We start from the raw sequence: 21,517 nt of genomic DNA on the forward strand, positions 1-21,517 counted from the left end.
TACGTCTGTAGTTGGTGGTGGTACATGTACGTAAACACGCGTCCGTCTCGCAAGTCAAAGCTCCTCACACGTGTATCCGCGTATGTAAATGGACACACGAAGCAAGTAAGGGATCCTTGATCCTACAGGAATGCAGTGCTAGCGGCTGCCCACGCTGCCTCAAGTACTTCTTCGTTTCTTTTTCTCCGACCCTCACATTGTCCCTACTTCTTTCTTTGTTTCTCCACGGCATCTAATCCCAGCAGGACCAGGCGTAAAGTGCGAGACACCATCGGCAGCACGTATGTCGTATGTCGTCGTCGTCATTCTATAGCGTCACCTTCGTTGGCATATATTGTGTCCCTCTGCATCGCTATGTGGTTTAAAAATAAACACGACGCGTTATCGAATAGGAGATATTTGACTTTTCTACGGTCTAAAATTAATAATGGATAAATAAAAATTAAAACTAATAATTAAATATAATAACGATAATCGAAATATTAAATAAGAAACGGGCATATACATTTTAAGCATATCTATGCAAAAAGATGCAAATCTATTGTAACTATTAAATATAAAAATATTTTAATATAATATTTATATTATATTAAAAAATATATTTCGTAATACGTGTTTCACTTTCTAAGTAAGTGTGTTTCTTGAAAAATATCAATTACACGTTTTGCTAAGCTTAGTTTAATTTTTTGTTGAATAAATTTTGCTTAAAAGAACAATTAGAATTAAATTATTTAATTCAACAAGTATTTCAAATTATGCTTATACAATTAAGAAATAAAAATACACTTTTTATCAATAAATAAAAAAAAAGACATGACAGCAGGATATTACGTTGTGTCGATCTCTAGTCTCGAGTGTCTCGACGAATTACATACATACAGTGTCGTTGTTAATTCCCCTCGCTTTAACGTCCGGCAAACGAAAGATACTCGGGTTTCAACTCACTATGTTACTGCCGTCATGCAGCTTTTGCGTGATCGAACGAGGCACGTCCCCCATAAATAAACTTTTCATACATCAGCGGGAAGAGTGGCCAGCGCAGAATAAAGCACACCAAGATGAAATCATACCTTGCGCGCCGCAGGATGCACCGTGCATCCACACCGACGGTGTCCGGTAGCTCGCAGCAGTTTAATCGACGTCCTGCGAGGAACTTTTCCTCCCGGTGCAGCGCCTGCGTGAGCGCGGTTAAACCAACGCGGCAGTGGCAGCGTATACGAGAGAAAAGATCTTCGATCTTCAAGGTCGACCGCATGCGGCTCGAGGCCTTCTCGCGAAGATCTCGCGACGTCGATCCAACCGCGGTGAATTCGTTCGACTGTTTTCATCGTCTGGCAGCTGTTATCCAGCCCCGTTTCCCCGTAGCATTCGTTGCTCTCGGTTGCTCCGCTCCGCGTCCTGGGGCGCGACTACTTATATTTATCGATTTAAACCAAGTCTCGATATGACGGAGCAAATGACAGAGAACGATGCTGATGGATTCGTCGACGAGGTACTGCCTGCGGTAACTTATGGTATCCCCCAGAAATTCGATAATGCGCGATTCATTTTTGTAGGACAACGGGGAAAGGTTATATCTGAATACTGTGGTCAGCAATGAAAATTCGGCATTGGAGAATGAAGAATATAAAGACGAAAGAACGGAGGAGGAAGAGGAAGAGGAAGAGGAGGAAGATATTTATAAAATGGATGAGTTTTTTATTTCGGACCAGGAATCGGGAGAACGTGAATATGAGGAGGAAGAATACAAAGAGCAGCGGAGCCTCGAAGATGAGGAAGCAGAAGAAGAAGAAGAAGAAGAAGAAGAAGAAGAAGAAGAAGGAGGAGAAGAAGGAGATGCACCATCTGAAGATATTGCGACAATCTCGATGGCAGAAAAGCCCGAAGAGGAAGTACAGCAAGATGTGGTGGGGCCCGATCACGTGCTCGCTGAGATACCAGTCGAGGTTCGCATAAACTTGTCATTCTGCGTCATTCTGCCCGTGGAATTACTGTGCCTCACGACCTTCGTAATATTCTAAGGACTTAAGTCTCCCTTCTCATCACGCGCCCCCGCACAAACGTGTTTCCGCATTGTATACGTGTTCCGTCGCTATTGTGATTGATTGAAATGGTAATAATAAAAGGCTTCCCCAAGCACCTTGACGTTTTTTTCGTAAAATTACGATGATCGTGTAAAGTGTATTGCGATATTAAAAAGAATATACTTATAATAAGTTAAGTACCATTATTTGCACTGAGACTTAATTTGATTGCCGGTGCAGATTTTTGCCAGTCGCGAGGAAATGCTCAAAAAATTAAAAGAACTTTTAGCTGAGCAAGTAGAATTACGAAGAAAAAACAAACTTCTTGAGTCGTGGATTATCACATATATGAGAAAGGTTAGATGTTCAAGCAATAATAAATTTTACATTTAATTTAATTTCTATTTCGCACTGTTAAAACTGCAAGTTTTATTTTTTTATTTTTCCGATTGATTGTGATTAAACTGATGTATGTGAAAGTGCAGCATAGAAATAAATGCTGTCTTCAATAGAAACGATTGTCGCCACGATGCATTTATTCATGCAGATGCAAGAGAAAGTGTCACCCGCGGATACGATAAAGGAACCCGAGCAAATGGAGCAGACCTATAGACAAACATTGTACACGTACAAGCAGTACCTCGACGATGTAACGGAGCGGAAGATACGGATAGCAGCCGACATGGAAAGCTATGAAGACAGAGTGCAAAAGGCGAGCGACGAAAATGCACGAGTGTTCGACGAACTCCTGGATCGTGAGAGGGAAGTGGCGACGGGTCTCATTTACGAGAAGACCGGACGAATGCTCACGGAGAAGGCTGTCAACGAGATAACTCGTCGGCAGGTGTAACTTAATGACCGTGAATCATCACTTGTCTATTACAGCAATTATGCGACGTACCAATTAAATCCGTCCGACGTGCATATACGTTAGTCGCGGAGCTCACGTGAGAATTTCTTCATTGCCAGGTGTCACGACGCGAGAATCTCGCTCGTAATCGTTACGAGTACATCCTTCTGCAGCACCGTCTCGAAGAGATAAAAATTCAACTGCAAAATCTGGAAACGCTCGGGGAAGAGATGACCACTATGGATTACGAGTCTTTACATATAGCTTATGTGAATTGTAAGGATAAATTGGACGAACGTGACAGAGAACTCGAGAAATGGCGCAACAAGTACGTTGAAAGGAGCAATATTACTTTCGTGGCTACATATTAACATAATAAGTTATGTAAGAGTCATATTCCTTGTCGAATGTTCTTTCGATCATCTTGAAACCGATAAATATCGTGTATGGCGCTTTAACTTCTGCGCTGGCGACACTTCGTGGATTGCATTACTGATTCATGTAGAGCTATCCGACAAGATATCTACAGTGTCGCAGTTCTAGTATGAAAGATCTTTGACTTAAGGCGATGAATGAATTACTATTGATGTATCTGTCTAACCATCTATCTGAACAAGGGCTTTATTAACCGCTTGTTGTTGGCAAATCGAAATTAGAATCGCTGAAATGGTTAACGGAGTCGCTCACTGTAAGGAGAAGGAGACATGCCTCGCGGAGGATATCAAGTTTGAAGAACGCGAATTGAAAGAGTATTGCAAGCAGACAGCCAAAGTTCGAGAGGATGTCAATAAACTCCATTTAATTCTGAGAAATTTACGATCGGCTCACGACCAGAAGAAGCTCGAAGGCGGGCTGCTGTTGGCTCCGTAAGATCTGTTAATTTCGTGTGTAGCGATTTCGGTCAATGTCATTCACGGTTCATCGACCCAGACCGGTGCTGCGTGAGACGGAGAGGAAGATGAAGTTGCTGGACGCCGTGAGGAACGACATTGAGATAATCAAGCGCGGGATTCACCGGCCCTCCGAACGGGAGGAAGAAGACAAGCAGCAAGGCATTGGCAATGTCGACGATGACGCAGGAGAAACCAGATCGTTTCTAATAAACGAAATCCTCTAACGTCTCTTCCACGAGGATTTATTTACCGACTGTATCTTTTATAAAAATATCTACGGGACTTGACGGACGTAAATAAATATCGCACCTTCTTACCTTTAAGCCATTCGTTCGTGTTCCTTCAAAGCAAGATTTACAACCAGTCGCGGCTGGTACAATAATTAGCGAATCTCATGGATTAATCGCCGAATGATTGATTTCGCGCGCGGACATCTTATATGAAAAACACAAACCATACTGGCGTAAATCACGCCCACATACGCCATACTGAGGCACTCAGCTTTGCACGTGAGCGCGATAAGTCGTTCGCATTATCGCCTTCTGTGTGACAGCTTAATATTAGAGCAGTGCGAATATGCGCGATAGCTTGAGTTATCCGCGACCAAACAATCGCAAATTTCTTACGTTGTTATGTGCAAATCGCTGTTCACGCCGCAATCACAATTACGTTATCGCGATTTAAGACAGACTCGTCATTTCGCAATGATGATTTTGCATTATTTATGAATCCTTGTAATTATAACATTACGGTATATTCAACGGTATACTAATTAAAAGGATAGGTTTGTTTGCAGAAATTAAGCACTGATAAAAGAATGTAATTAAAAAATATTTTATATATGCGTACCAACGCATGCGTGTAACTGTTGGGCTCAATTGATTTATATTTGCGGCGCGGCGTACGATCGAACCTTTCGAAATCGAATTAATTCATTCGATCGTGTCAATCCGCCTACGGATGTTTTTATGCCAATTCGTTGATCATACTGATCGTTAAGTACATTAGTGGACGCGATTTATTCATATATCCTAAGGGTACAGACGATGTTTTGTCGCTGGAGATCTAAGTGCGTTAGTTAGCAATGTATTAATTATACATAAATTCAAGCAGAAAAAGAAACAAATCTTCATACAGGTTTTCATCTCGCGTGAGTCTACCTCGTGTCACATGCATGGCATTAGTGCGTTCTTAACTCGATTACTGCATTAGAGCGAGCGCGTTCACATGTAAGGTCCAACGTATTCTCAATTTTCCATGCATATAGAGTGAATCCGAGCAAGGTGGAATAAATTGATCACGCGTGCAAATATGAAATCTCTCGACGAACTCCTCGCTCTTTTATTTCATCGCTAATTATATGCAAAAGTTTCGCTCGAGTTTCTGTAACTTTTTACTTTATTTCCAAATTGTTTATTATTTTTAATGAAAAAAAAAAAGGATATATTTGTTAACACAGATTAATTATTATTCTAGAAATTATCATAAGCATGATAATTTAATAGGAGCTTAACATTTGCAGTTATAAAACAAAAAATCGCTATATACATACGATTGAGTCTGGATCTTGGTGTCTAATAATATTTCTATGTAAATTTTATTAAATACATTTAGTGACATAAATTGCGCGTCGATAATCGTCGAATTTGAAACGCAATCACAAATTGCAGAAACATTAATATTGCAAATTAAATAGAGCGCCAATTTAATGATGCTAGTAAGCATCTTAAAACATTGCAGAACTGATTGCAAAATGTATTCTGGCTGAGGTGATATTTGTCGCAATAAGTTCTACAATGTTTAAGATGTTTACTAGAATTATTACTAAACTGACGATTGATTTAATTTGTAATATTAATATTTCAGCTTCAGTTGGAGAATGCGTTTTAAATCCGATGATAATCGATGCACAATTTATCTAATTAATTAAAAGAGGCATTTCAAATACAATATTAAGCATCAAGATCCAGTTTCGACAATGATCTTTACTCATTTCATTTATTTATATAGCACTTTGTTGTAACTTATTGCATAGAGTTATTCCTGCCAATTAATTTTTTCCATATTACTGTTTTGAAATGACGAAGAAAAATCCGTGAGACTTTGATCGCAATACAAATTCTATATACATGAAAAGAACAATTTTTGTTAAAATATCTAAAAATTAAAACATTTGTTAAACTATCAAAATAATTATGTAGGAAACTTAAGCATAATGAGTTGTAAAAAATTTTGAGATTCTAGTAATCAGTTTGAGTGTCCTATGTAATTATTTTGATAGTTAAACAAAATTTATTTTTAGACCTGTATTCAGCTAAATTTTTAAATTTTTAGATATTTCAACAAAATTGATCTTTTTGAGTATAATATCTTGCATTCACACGTAAATGTTTTGTTTGTTGTAAATTATCTCTTCTGCGTGTAAATGTTATTTCGCATTATGAAATAATACTTAGCGAATATTTTTTATTTACGTATTTATCGAGATAAGTTACAAGGATCTGTCCTTTAAAACCAACTGTTAACAAAAGGTTTCATTGTCGTGATCTTGAATGTACGACTTTTTTTTACGTTTTCATTCAATTCTACCTTTCTATTATCACTCATTTCCGGCTGTTTCTGCGTAGTCCTTTTTCAGGCTTTTTAAATTGCTCTTTCAAGAATGTGCAAAAGACAAAGTGAATACGGAACTTGTAACAAATAGCTAACGACTTCTATTGTAATACTAAATAGTTTAGAGTCTTTTTAGAAATCTTCCTTTTTAAACGTCGACAAAGAATTATGTCTTGCTCTTTACAGGCCCGACATGTCTGGAGGTTCTTAATGATTGTTACATTAAGGCAATCTATTCATTTCTCTCAAATTCCATGACTTCTCGCACTGGTTCCGAGGTACAGGTCTCTAATCGCATAAACGACTTGAGTCTTTCGTAATTCTTATTACAGGCTCAGATGAGTTAGTGGAATGGCGTTAGATTAACAAACGCGTTTCATTGTCAGCGTGTGGGTAGTTCCATTCATTCATCCACCCACCGAAGCACGGAGTAATTTAAGAGATTGTAAAGGTTATCCGTACATTCGCATACGGGCGTGCGCGATCCCAGAATTACGAGTAATCGATCGAAAAAGGATGTTCATTAATTTCATGTAGGCGTAGAACTGACTTCAGCGACAAGATAAAATCGAGCGAGGGTGTATCTCTCGCTGTTTGCATCGAAAGGGCGAGGCAACGATCGGGTGAGCATGATTTGGGGCCAATTAGGGCCGGCGTTGAAGCCATTAATTCCTTTTAGTAATTTGTCCATACCCGGAATTGATTTAAGGCCGACACGTGGATCGAAGGTAAGACGAATGGCTCTGTGTAGGCCACAAGAAGAGGTGACGTGTCAATTAAGCTACCCTACAATTCACCAGAAAATTATGTACAGAGACCACGATATACATGTGGTACGATAAATCACGGCCGGTTTCTCAAATGATTTTCGATTTGATGATTATTTATGCATGTCGATAACCTATCGTGGTGTTGCTCGGCTATCGAGCGAATATGCAATCGCTCGATGGCCGTTTAATCGCGTTTGCTTAAACCTGTTGCCAGATATTTTGCAAAATTTTTAAGTTGTTTTGATATTATACACATTTTATTCATATACTTATGTCATATCTGCAAGGCTCTCTCTAATAAGAGGACGGTTATTTTGATTTAAATTTGCATGTTTGAATATTTCTAAAGAAATCTCATTCAATATTTGTCGTTTCTTTCTTTATAGATCTGTATCCTTTACCGTCCCTTTGTCAGGTAGAAAATTCACACAATATCGATCGTACGAGATTTTACCTGGGCGTTCGGACATATGTCTCCGGAAAACTCTGTTCTTTCGAAGAGAATTCCTGCGTCTCCTTTTTATCTTTTTTTAGTCCATTTTCTATGTGGTACCTTTTCTTGTTTTCCTTTTCTATTTCCAACTGTCTATTCAAATATTCTTTTCTTTCTCCTCTTTCCTATTTCCGTTTACTTTTTTATTAATTGTTAATATATTTTGTAGAGAAATTTTTTGTACTTTTATATTTAACCTTAAAAAATATATATGAATTTAAAATTATCAAAGATGCTTATTATGTATTTTTGCGCTAATGACGCATGAAAGTCAGTGATTTTTTTTGCAAAGCAATTTTAACGAATTTTCGTCAAGATTTCTGTTTCTTTTAAATTTAATTCGCATCCACAGCAATATCTTGCGGACATTATTAGTAAATTTTTTTCATTTCTTTTCTCTATTTCATACATTTTATCAAAACGCCAAGTGTCAGAGTTCAACACTTTCGGTAATAAACAACGACACCTCGATCGGTATCGCGTAAACCGAGTGGCTGGTCCAATGCGAAACCATGCAAAACAAAGAGAAATCTCCTGGCGAATTATGCAGATCGATTGCATTTGCATTTGCTTAGCATACACCCCGGTTGTTACACGGCCCTACTTGGACTTTCTCATGTGGTTACCATAAAAAAAATTAGAGGTATCTAAACCCATGAATCCCGCAGTTGATCTCTCACGGCCTCGCCTTTTCCCAAAATCGATCTACCGATCTCACGGTGCTTTACCCTTTCCAAATTGGATCAATTGAACTTTTCTGCATTAATGCCGATTTCTCAACAATGCAATGCATTCACGTGAATACAAGACTTGAATGATCGACATTTAATGATTGATTCAGAACCTTCAATTCAGTTCGTGCGTGCAAATAATGAAAAATCTAAAACTACAGTGAAACCATAACGATCTAAAATGTATACAGCTTTAATGTTTTCATTAATTTGTGTTTTGTCTAAATTATACGACGAAAACTGAATTGCAGTAAATTATAATCGAAATAAAGCTCTTTAAGAAATGCGGTTTGCTGTATAGAGACACAAGAATCGAAGGTGGTTCCTGCTGGCTGATGCGAAGCATCCTGTCCACCTCCTCTATCCCTCACGAATTTTGTAAAAGGTCGAGCGTAACGCGGCAATTACGCGAACGCGGAACCCTTCCGTAAAAGGGAAAACGCACGTTAAGGAATCGTGTTCATTCTCAAGGTCGACCGGTATCCTACCGGCTCCTGCCGCGGCCTGCATAACGCGTTTCTATTACGCGGTCAATTGCAGCGATTGTTGCGTGTCTCTCGCAATCAGTGGCTTTCGGTCTACACGTGCTCCATATCGCGCACATTTGTCCTCCATCTCTTTTCCTATCCTATCCGCACTTTTGAAGAGGTCTCAACCCGTTTATTTCAAGTTGGAAATATTCGAGCACAAGCTGCACATTAAATATTCGAATCGCGACAAATTGCTCTTCTATTTTGGATGTTTCGCTTTCGATTTCTTTTGACGTCGATAACAGAAATCTCCATATCGGCATCGCTATTGTTTCAATCACACCGAAACTCAATTTCGTTTGACGAGCGGAACTAATTTCTCGAAAAACTCCGTTGATACCGCGCTCACGAATAAGGTCGGACGATCTGCTCTTCCTTAAACCAGTTATCACGGCACAACGGTTTTTTTCGGGGCTGATTGCGTTCACGAAAATGGCGTAATCATCGTGATTAACGAGGAAACCATGTCGTCGTCCTCGTCGTTCTCTTTCGTCGCTGAGCCTCTAATTGGAACACGTCGGCGTTCGAGAGACGTGAGCCACGTATCGGAGAACTTCGCGGCGAGGTAACACATTTGGCTCGATAACACGAAACCTCTGTATGAATGCTTGCATGCTTATACGCAAATAAATATACGGATACGTCATGTTGTACATACACAATGTATCAACACTCGACGCATGTAAGGGCAGTTATCACACAGTCTTACCGCAAAACAATGACGTTTCAGCGATGCGTTTTCACTTGAACGTGCTCGGCTGTTGCGGGCAGTGTTATCAAACATTGTGGGGAATGCTTTAATTGTGCCTTTAATTGAATCGACCTCACCTCTCCGGGTCAACAGCATCGAAGGACTCGACGTCCTTGGCCACAACCGGCAGATGGTCGGCAAGACGTTGGTCGGTGCAATCCGGCTCACGGTGCACACCAATGCTGGTATGTGCATTCGTGCCCGTACGATCTAACTTACGAGGCAACATCTCGTTTCTTTCGAACTGGCCGCGAACAAGAGCAAGAAGATACCGGGCACCTTGAGTGCCTCGACGACCGAGAATTTCCTCGGGGATATTGTCGCGACTTCTCGCGCCGCGCCGAGAACGTTCGCATAGGAAGGCCTCGCCTACTCGTCGCTTTTCTTTTTCCTTTTCTTTCCCCCTTTTTCTCCAGCGATTTTCAATATTACATCCCGTCTGCGAAGATCGGGTTACATTAACTGGTACTTTATGCGCCCCGCGAAAATTATTCTCGATCCATGACTGTAAATAATGCCATTGTGATCACGGCTCTCATGGACCGTTGCGCAAGATGCTGCGTACATATTATACGGATGCTTATCCCGCACGGCAATGCATTTCATCGTTACGCATAAATGTGAAATTATGTAAGTAACTGTGTAAGCGTGTAATAAGTGTAAACCAATACAACATTTCAGACTTTACGAGACGATACCTGCGTGGGTGTCGCGCGTTGTAAGAAACTCGGAGTAATTTTTATGAAGAGGAACGCGCGTGTTCGGCGTTGTGTGGTAATAGATAAGCGTCCATAAATTTCTACCAAAACGATAATCTGTTATCGTTAAGCGTAACGTAACTTTACTCCTAAGTAGTATGTCGTTTGAAGAAAAATTTTCCCGACAATTACAGTAAGAAATTACGATGAAGTGCAAAAAAATATATTTACAAATATTTCGTAACTATCTCGTTGCTCTTTGAATTAAAATTCGCAAAGATTTTTTTCTAGTAAATTAATACAATTTTTTTATATCTTCTAAATTCTTTGGAGTGCAAATTGAGCCAGTCTCGAAAAAATATGGTCAGTTTTCAATTTTTAAGAATGAGATTTCACACAAAAATTTTAGAGAATAGGAATCCTGAATTTGTGACTTTAAGAAAGTTACTTATATGTTTGCTCTGTTTTAACATTACTTATCTAGGAAAATGTTTTATCTATGATCGTACGATGCTAATATTGCAATTTTGACGTGGATTAATTAGAGATTATTAAATAACTCTAGAGAGGCAGCTTGTGGCTATTAAATAATGTATCTTGACATCTAGTAAGCATTGTGAATCATTTACGACGTCGCTTTTATCACTTTCTGATTCGAATTTTGTTGTGATTAATATAAGCTAGTTTATAATTCCACGAAAGAAAGATAATCTTCCTTCTGTGCAACAGATTAAAATTCATATGTTTGTTTTGCAACTTCCATGTATGTAAAAATTATTCTTTCTCATATCGCGCTTATAATTTTATAGCAAATCTTGATTTATTCAAATTAATTCTCATCCCACGCACATAATTTTTTACATCGAAAGAGTGTGTTTAATTAAATTTTGACGCAATAATTCGATGCGCTATGTAGATCTGTTAATTAATTCCCTAATCGCTGATTTGTAAACCTAAGAAAGGAATCCAAGAGCGATGCTCGATTAAGGTTCGATTCGAATCGGCGCGAATTTAGCGCGCCGCGTATCGCAAAGTACCGGCGGGATAACATGGCCGAGAAGCAAACGGAGAAGAAGGATAATAGACATAGATTATAGCAGTCTTAAGGGCTTCTACGGCGCGGAGAAACGAAGAGCGGGCAGTGCGGTCGTTTGCCTTGGATTGCCTTCGAACCGGCGGAGAGCACCCGATCCCGATTCCGATCCCGGCTGGTTTCCGCCACGCATTCCATCCAGTTGAATCGGCCGCGCTCGGTCTTGTACGTGAAACCTCGGCCGTTGTCGGCTTCCATCGGTTACCCCGCGCGGCACCATGGTCGGCTAACATCGGCAACAGTCGTGCAACGGCGCTCGCGCGGAAAGGATCGCGGGCCGTCTCTTTTATTACGAACGCGCCGATAGAATGATGGTGTCTCCGTCAACGTCGTCGCGAGACGTTAGATATACTCGTACGTAGACTAATAATGCACCGATCGACGACATTGCGTGGTGAATCATTGTTTCCGGTATTCGAGCAGGGAAGGAAGTAGAAAAAGAGAAGGGAATTATCGAAGAGGAAACCATCTTTTCTCGCGCGTGCTTTCGAGAGAGCCAGCGTTCCGGCGGTGTGACGTGGTGTTAATGTACAGTGGGTGATTTCATCGTTCCTCCCGCGCTTCGACTCGTTTTCTTCGACGTCGTCATCCTCTTTGGATCTTAAGGACTTCGTGATCTACCTGGAGCACGGATCTCTCTCTCTCTCTCTCTCTCTCTACAATAATAAGCCAATTAGCAACGACGATCGAACTGAGCGGAGCTGCAGCCGTCTTCGTGTATCAACAGGTGGGGATTAGCTACAATATCAGCTTCTATGTTTCTCCGCTTCTCTCGCCGACACCTGCACGCCTCGTGCCAGGTGGCGGCGAAGGCCCAGCCGTCTTTAGTTCGTAAGGGTTTCTAGGCGACACCTTAAGGAAGCCCGCTGCTCGCAAGCGCATTCGCACCTGTCCATTCCTACGGTCTCTCACGTTTTTCTTGAAAACGCGATAATCTGACACCACGTGCTTAACGGAGACACGGTCATTGCATAACGGATACTTACGCGCGATTTGGCCTCGTCTGTTCCGTGTTTCACGCTTCAATTCCTTAAACCAATTCTCCATTCGCGATTCCAGCGCGCAATGAGAGTTGTGTATAAATCTCTTGACTGTGTTGGCTACCGCACACATGTTTGATTTCATTTCAGTAAAGAAATGTTATCGCGATCGCTCGCAAGTTTAATATTATGCGAGCATCGACGAGTTTAATGCCAACGATTAAAATCCGGTACGCTCGACTGTATCCTGAAACTTGCTGAACGCGCGTAACGGTCTCGGTTTTCGGTTCACGTTCCTTCTCTTTTCGCGAGAATGAAAGGTGGCGTGAATTTTAAGAAATCGTTCTTTTACCTGAGCAAATTCTGGGGTAGCGGTCCCTGCCCTCCCTGGGTCTCTTGCCTTATCCTTTCTTTACTACGTCCGTTTCCGAAAATCGTCTGCATATATTGTGTCCGAAACAAAAAAAAACAATAACGCGCACATCCCCCGTGTGGAGGATGTATACGGTTTCTAGCATTGGAAAAAGAATCCGATTGTGTTAATTAGAATTCTTTCTTTTCAACCAGAAATTTTTTCCGTCCAAGGAATCTTCTTCAACACACCGAGCGACCGGCGTATGGAACCGATTTTCCGGTTGAGCCATTGTTTCGTTCATGGTCTTGGCGTACTTTCTTCCAAACGTGGCGATCGCCTGTTCGCTTCAGCCGAAGAAGGCTGTCGCATTTGCACGTACAATCAACGAGTCACCACTTTGAGTAGGTTGTTGACTTCGTGAGTCTCCTCTCGAGTCATGTCGATTTTTTAAATAATGAACTTGCCAGTGTTGTTTGCGCGCGCGCTGCGGCGCAGCGATGGCCTTGACACCAGGTCGATACCAAGGCTGGTGCCTTGACCTTTTCCACGGCGCGTTCGTAGGTTGCTTCTTCGGCGCGGCGAACGGCGTGGATAAGCGTGATATCGACGCACCATGCCGCGCAGCCGCGTGAATCGGAGCGAGAGAGGACTTATTAAATTCTCCTCGAATATATACAGGCGTGCGTTGTAACAGGATTGCGAGTGTTAATACAACGTGCGAATATAATTGTGTGAAAGTATAGTTGAAGCGGGTTGATCTTAGCGAATGTACGATCAGATAGGAAAGGTATTAGCTATTATGTGCTAATTCTCAAATTAAAATATGTGTTTAATTTGTAAAATAAAATTTAGGCTATAATTACTCGCATATTTTCATTGTGTGAATCGGAGAGAGGAATAGCTTACGTATAATATTTACATTATTGAGCGGGATTAGAAAATGTTAAAAATATAAAAAAATACGTGAATGTAATTCTTTATAGTAATTATAATTTTAATAAAATATACTCATAGTCACAATAAGTTTTCATTGTCTTATATGATTTCAAAATTATTTTAAAATTTACATTATATACCTGATAATTTCGTTATCCAGATTTGCGAATCTCTATACTCTGCCGTGAATTGGAGCGAAGAAAAGTTAATTAAATTAATTTTTGAATAGTCGTGTACTGGCATCGGGATCATGTTATGAATAATTTAAACTATGTGGTTTATGTAGTAAACGTACAATTAACTAAAGTGAGATACATTGACTGTTGAATATTATTAACTTTAGCACTGTAGATTAAATTAAACGTGCAAAACTTGTTTGTATTTTATAGGTAGAATTAGGAAATACTGTTTAGAAAAAATGATGAAACAAAATATGTTTTTTCTACGTGCTTATATAACTATGCATACCGCGAAATATGAGCCACCTGGAAAATAATTTTACGCAAAGATGGAAATGTCACATTCGATTATTAGTTAGTTATTCATGTTGTACGTGACGGTTGGTAATTATAGAAGTGATTACGTAATTGCCAATGAAAGTGTTTGTACGTCTGGTAGCAGTCAATGTAATTCGGTTTCGATAAACATTTTTACCGGTGCAAAGCATGGAAAATCGTTACAAAGCCGGAAAGTAAAAAAGGTCACCGCTACTGCTAATGGCGTTCTCCACAAGTATTCGTGTGTAGAAGATTCCTTTTATGAATGGAAAGGTATTACTATAAAGAACCGAGTAACTACTTTTAAGAATCGAGAATTCTGCCGTATAGATAGCTTGACGTGTCAGACATTGATGTAGGTAGCTACCTGTAATAATTATGGCTGGTCCGACGCATACCAAACACACCCGAAGAGACCTCCAAACGTAACGCTTATTAAAATACCATCGTTAAATGCTTCGATCGCGGTCGTGATCCTTCGTGAAGGGGCTACAGTGAAAGTTGCTGCGTACGAGCTATCGTACCCTTTGACCATGGACACATTACTATTACGTAATGGTATATTGTAACTATTAACCTTAGAACGATGGAGTAACGTCATTTTACGTATTGTATATAATGCCGGGAAATTACATTATAAAATATTTAACAGTAATATTGATCGAGTACATATCAATTTCACATTAAAAAGGAGTAATTAATTGATAAAATTATCTTATTACATTATTTAAATTAAATTGTAATTATTTTATTTCTCATGAGATAATTTTAGAAGTAGGAAAAAAAATATCATTCTATTTGTTGGTGTTGACCTATAAACAGATTAGCTTTATTATAAGACTTGACTCCCAAAGTAGAAAAGACTAGAGATTTAGGAAACTAGAGATAAAATTTATGAACTTTGAAAATCTTGTACCTGCTTAGCCAGCTTAGCTAAATCTAATTTATTTTCTTTAAGAGAAAAGGGTCTTCCGTGTACACATTTCTTGCGAAAAATCTGTTTCTAAAGGATTTTTTCACGATGACTGATCTCTATTTCTATAGTTACCGTCAAAGAATTGTATTTTGTAGTCGACGGGGTTTCTGACAGCAAACTGATTTCATAGAATTAAAAAATTCCAATGTCGTGTGAAATGGTGAAGGTAAAGCAAAGGGAGGGAATGTACGAAATGAATGTAAGTGAAACGCTCGAAATTGCCTTGAAATCGCGCGCGCATTGCACAAGAACGAGGGAGGCTCCTTAAATTATGTGAACCTGCTGTGCTCATTCGTGTTTAACGAATGTAGACTTCCAGTTCTCCTAGTTGCATTTCTTCGATTATTAGATAGAAGATCCACTCGGACTGGAACACGTTCCGATTTCTTCGTGAAGATCAGTAGTCGCTTTCCAGGTCGTCCATGCGGAATAACGTGATTTATCCTGATGATTATACAGAGTCTATCTCAGCTGAAAAGATCATTACTTTGAAAAATAACCACCAATTGTGAATAGATCAGTTTATTAATGGCTTTAGTTACATATGACACTTTCTAAGCTTGATAATGAGAAAAAATATTATTTCAACCATTTTTCTAATATTTTTTTCATTGAAGAGAGATATATGGAAATTTTATTTGGTATGTCGCATATCTCCTGACTACCCCAGACATAATGCATTGGTTAGGCAGTCGACATTGTTCATTCGCCATATTATTCCGAAGGGTAAAAGCAAAAAGCAGCACATTAAATCGATTCTGTTGGCATTATACATTCGAGAGTAGCGAATGACTCCGACTAAATAACTGTCTAGGCCGTTTATCTCGGAGCATCTTGAATATTTTCCCTATCACATCTCTGTTCGGCCTACCGTTTCGTGCGTACTGCGGTAATATGCCGATGGACATTGTAACCGGATGTCCTTCGTATCGAGAAAGAGAAAGAATAGAATGAAGGAATAATAGATGGAATGGTAGTCGGGGGTAATCTATTTTGCATTAATATTCCTGTTGGCAGGCAATAGCCATTGAAATTGCGAGCTTCCAGAGCGGGCATAATCGACGATTGGCCCATAATCTTGGGAATCAACACGAAGGGAGGTTAAATGGTGAATGAGCATGGAGTTCAAGAAGCGGAAGAGCCGAAGAGGGAAGGACGATGGAAGAGTATATTGCCGCGGGATGTCGGCCGCGTGTGCCTCTAAACATTGTAAATCGTGAAAATCGGACGCATGTAAATCCCCGAAGTACCTCGCGGCGGTAATGAGCGATCGGGGTAAATGTTGGAAGGGCGTTATTACCGGATCGCAATTGCTATTTCAGGAGTAAAGCCATTCTTTCATATGATGATCAGACCGGGATCCGCGGTGTATTTATTACATGCACGGAAGTACGTCTCCCAATTTTTCCTCCTTTTTTTTTTTTTCATAAACTGCACAATTCTGAAGCACATCTCTGTACCTCCAGACCAATAGCATCCAATCGTTTGCGACCGACGATTTATCTGATGTCTCGATCATTAATCCGACTAATTATCTGTTTTGAAATATGAACACGCGATATCTGCCGTTCTAATCCATATTTTACTTGTACAACGTGACGTCTAGGATGAGAGAGAGTTGCTGAATGAAACTTTCGTTTGTAGGACCTGTCCTGCGTAATTTTGTTCTAAGTAATTTTCTGTAAAAAAAAACCACTAGAAACGAACATTTTTCATTGTGTGACATGCTGATGTTAATATCTCTTCAGGTTAATCTCAGTGTTCTTGTTGTAGCTTTCTTTTTTCTGCAGAATTCTCAGGTTTCTCATAATTATTTGTAATCGTCCGGAAAGTGCAGTATGACACTAAGATACATAAAATTCATTTCATGAGATAAGAAGCACACTGATCTATTTCTGCGTTGCAAATTACTACTCTACTCTTATTACTGGTCGTCGAAATGAATGTTGCATAACAGGACCATATTTGTCATGTGAAAGTGAACGATTGTCATGTCGATGGTCCGCGGCGCAGGACCAGTTTAAACTGTATGCTTCGCAATGCACTAATAATAAAGGAACGCTCGATCACGACCCGAGATTTTATGAACTCGCGCGTGTGGCCTTTCGCATCGTGAACGATCACGATGCGTGCCACGGCACTCAAATCATTTGTGACAATGAGCGATTCTGCAAATGTCGATGACACGCCACGGAGAACAGAGCGGTCATTACGGTCGGTACACTCGCGAACCGTGAACGATCGCTGGAAAATTATCGTTCCGGGCGCGAGCGACCACGCTCTTGTCGTGCAACGTTTCCGATTGCAACATAAGTTCTAGTTTTCAAACGAGTGGCCATTCGTGCGATAGAAGATGACATTTGACATTCTGTCTATTTAAACGGGCAAGTGATGATTAACAAAAATGTTGTACGGTGACATGAAATTTCTCAATTGTATACATTGTTATATTATATTTTTGAACGATAATAGGAGCACATTATTTTTTATTTTCATTTTGAATTATATATTTAAATAAGTATTTTTAATTAAAAAGATATTAAAAAAAATATGTGGTTTAGATCATTGTAAATTATTTGTTTCTGCAAACTCTCTATTGAAGCTAGTCAACAATGATGTTAAAGAAATTAATTTAATAGTGAGACGGAGTTTGCTCTTCTTTTTTTACATTTTATTAGTTATAGTTCATTTTTGTGAGTTAATTGCAACTGATAGAAATACAAAATAAATTGCGTGTATATACAAACTGAAATGCTGTATTTAGTAAAAGCAAACACGTTTGAAGCATCTATCGTTCCGGTTGAGATTTTAAATATCATGTTACTCGTAAATCGTTACTCATATATCGCAGAAATTGTTGACCTAAAAAACTAGTCAGCATTTATTATAATATATGTAGTTTGTATTACGCGCGTTATACGACAAAAAACGGATGTAGAATTTTTTCAATATTATTTTTGTATGCCGAACATCATTCATATGCACTATTTTATCGACATAATTTCCATACGATAGATCGGATAGATTAATAATAATGTTTGATAATCGCACGCGCGTTCACTGTATTTAACGTTGAGTCCGGTTCCTTTTTTTCGTTTCTCGGTCCAGCAAACTCGGCTGGTGTCATTGCAGAAAATCAAACTATCAGTTGTGGTGATCTTGTAAAAAGCCAATAGTCCTTGGCTGAAATAAGGCCGTATATTACCAGTTAGAGAGTCGCCCATTATTACATTATTTGACCTGTATTACGTTTGTTTCGTCGATTAGCTCGGTTCCAAGAGAAATTACATAAAAGACTTACTTGTGCTTGATGCTATCTTGAGACGCAAAAATTCAACAGTCCTATCAGAGCACGTGATTTAATGCTCTCTGTGTAATTTATTTACAATCGTCTCTTATCGTCGCTCGTTGTTTCCACAATTATTTAAATTTCTTTTATGTTCGAAGAGACCGAATTAATAACGTATCCCCCGAAGAGCGACTGCAAATGTATAACCTTCTATTAATTAATCCCGCCGTATTGCCCATTGCGTAACAAAGTTCTGTATTCTCTTCTCAAGATAACGGTTTCTCAGGATGATAAAGCACTATTTATTCACAGCAGAGTCACGTAGTCGCTTTGACAGTTAAGACAAGCACGCTTTTAATCAACACAATAACCCTGTGCGCACTAATTAATTGAGAATCCATAGTCATACATCTTCGACAAACATAACAAAGCAATATAGCCAGGCGTTTTTCATCTTTCTTGAATTTCTCCAATGTATCTTGAAACTATCTCTCTCGCTTTCTTAGACTGTTCAACGTGTAATCCTTTTACCTTATTTCTTCCTCATTAGGAGATCTCGATCATTCCATCATTGATCGATGATGCGTGGAGACCGTTACACTGATTTCAGTATTCAATTCAATTCAACTATAGTCTCATTATTATCCTAATTAGTAATTGACGAAGCATACGATTCGTAGATGCGCTCGATTATTAATTATAATGTTGTTAAATTTCAAGAGCTAGCTTTCGTATGAAGTTTTCAAAGATAATAACCGAACAGCTGTTTTTGCATCGATTTATTCGAATATCTTATGACCAATTCGTTCCACATTTTGCTCTCCGTTTCAATCGTTAGCGACGTTATTGACGTTTCTGAACGCCGTTAGTCGAATGTTAATTACGGGGATCGACAAGAAACGTATTCGTTTCGTAGAATGCAAAGTTTTTGTTTCCATACTTACGATTGTTGGTGCATTATCGTAAGATACGGCATTTATCTACGCTAGTCGCGTTTACCGATCTTATCGCCATGAATGATAGCACCAATAAAACGGCAGAATCGACCCGTATCCAAACGGCAAAGTTTCCCGAGTGTTTTCCGAGGAATTGCGCAAAACTGCGCCACAAACAGTTCCTTGAATGTTAGGTTAAACATCGCACGACCGGAGCTTAATACGCTTAGTACAATAGGCTGGGAAAACTACTTGGCGAGCGACGCACTATATTCAGCTGCTTTATTACCGGGACTCATTATGCCACGATGTACCGTAAAGACATTAGGCTAACATCGTTACAATACGTCCGCTACAGTAATCCATTAGAATTCGTTATATAAACGGATACAATTTTTCTTTTTTGGGAAGCGGTTTTCCCGTTTGTTTGCGCTGGATCTCGTCTGCATTGTGATTCTAATGAAAGAAAGCACTCTCGCGAAGGGTCGCGTTCTCGAATTCACGCCAGAAGTGACGAAACACCCATGAGAAATATTTCTACGTGCTGCATCCTAACGCCCGCTTGCAGCAGGTATTGTTGCATCGCCGCGAAGTATTCGACGACTGTTGATTTAGGATCGAGAGCAGCGTAAATAAATGTCGGCCGCGGAACGGAGTGCGACTGGGACGATACACGATGTTCGTTCGTGATTTCGATCTCAATGTCAAACATTGTTGGCCGGTTATTACTGCACAAATGTACGTGCTCCCACATAATATGATTTACGATTATGATAATTCGCGACATTTATGACGTTCAAAAATCGCTACGATTCGTGTTAACTGCCTTCGCATTTCGAGGGTAAGATCGTAAAAAGGCAACTGTTAAAACCGGTTGAAATCGAATGTCCCTCGTAAAGGAGGAATAACTTTGTGTTGTACGAATTGATATCAATGTAAATTTAAGTAGTTTATACATATAAATACACAAAAGTATGTTCTCTCTGCAACTTTCCTTTTACTTTAGTCATTATTAATTCCGTGCTTCGAACGCTTCGTTATATCCATAACTCATCTCTCTCTCTGGAGAGAAATTATATAATTTATTATAATGTATATATGTATTTAAAAATACTATTCTCTAAGATGTTTTATAGAAATTCATAATGCTGATGAAAGTTTAGAGAATCCAACTTTCATCTTAATGAAACCGCCAATAGTCTACGTCGCTAGTTTAAAAAAAGCATTCACACTCTGTTAATGCCACTCGTCCGTCCGCAGTGTATATTATTCAACTAATATCAACGGTGTACAACGGTACTTCCTCGCAGGATAATGTACGCGGTAGCATCCGTCAAGTGTACTCGTCCTTACCTGACGTAACCGGGTCGAGGCGTCCCATAAAAAATGCTTTAAGCGTAGAGACTTAAGCCGTACACACTTCCACGTATAATCGAGAGCTGATTTCACGGTATTGCATCTAACACGATTCCATCGACGTTCCTACTCGCGCTCTCGTTTTTTCATATCTGAATACGAAACCGCGGCGAAGCCCGATCGAGTTATGCATCACGGATATACGCCTCTCGCTGATATCCGACGTGGAACGTTTTATCCGACGTCGCACCGCTCGATCGTCGCGCTTTTGAGTTGAGACGCGATATAACTGCATTCCATCGCATATATGCGGCGACGTGAGAGACGCGGACAGATGGACGAACGGAGACGCGGTTTTATTTTACGCCGTCGTAAACGGGAAAATCATATCGACGCCGAGAATACGACGAGCAAGAATGTCGGAGATCGTCTCGAAGTATACGACACTTCGTTTTTTTCATATCGCACCTCTGCATGCACTTTGCGTTCTTCGATAACTTTTTGCAGACTTGCACTCACTGGTAACCGGTATTCCTGGCAAGATGGAACACCCCGGCGGTCTCGATTTCTAAGGAAACGAAAGCGTTTCATGACTTTTCTGTTTAATTTTGCGGAATATTTAACGCATAATTAAAAAAATCCGAAACGTTTAATTCCAAAAATGTGAATGATATTAATTTACACAGTTATTAATATTGTTAATGTGTGTGTGTGTATGTGTGTGTGTGTGTGTGTGTGTGTGTGTGT

The 21,517-nt window shown here is 39.6% G+C and overlaps 2 protein-coding genes across 2 annotated transcripts in view; both read left to right on the top strand.

Moving 5' to 3' along the window:
• Positions 1–1,309: 1,309 nt before the first annotated feature.
• LOC108746148 (WD repeat-containing protein 87-like) lies at positions 1,310–4,070 on the top strand. The gene is made up of 7 exons (XM_018482722.1): positions 1,310–1,492; positions 1,557–1,946; positions 2,265–2,381; positions 2,572–2,868; positions 2,994–3,202; positions 3,531–3,740; positions 3,805–4,070. Exons 1-7 carry the CDS (start codon positions 1,445–1,447, stop codon positions 3,989–3,991), a joined length of 1,458 nt encoding a protein of 485 aa, XP_018338224.1. The 5' UTR covers positions 1,310–1,444; the 3' UTR covers positions 3,992–4,070.
• An 8,035-nt stretch (positions 4,071–12,105) lies between these two features.
• LOC108746147 overlaps positions 12,106–21,517 on the top strand; it is a 121,577-nt gene continuing 112,165 nt past the window's right edge. The window contains exon 1 of the mRNA XM_018482721.1: positions 12,106–12,173. The gene's annotated coding sequence lies outside the window, so the exon portion shown is untranslated. The remainder of the gene's footprint in view (positions 12,174–21,517) is intronic.

Source organism: Trachymyrmex septentrionalis, unplaced genomic scaffold, assembly GCF_001594115.1.
Source record: "Trachymyrmex septentrionalis isolate Tsep2-gDNA-1 unplaced genomic scaffold, Tsep1.0 scaffold16, whole genome shotgun sequence".
Classification (NCBI taxonomy): domain Eukaryota; kingdom Metazoa; phylum Arthropoda; class Insecta; order Hymenoptera; family Formicidae; genus Trachymyrmex; species Trachymyrmex septentrionalis.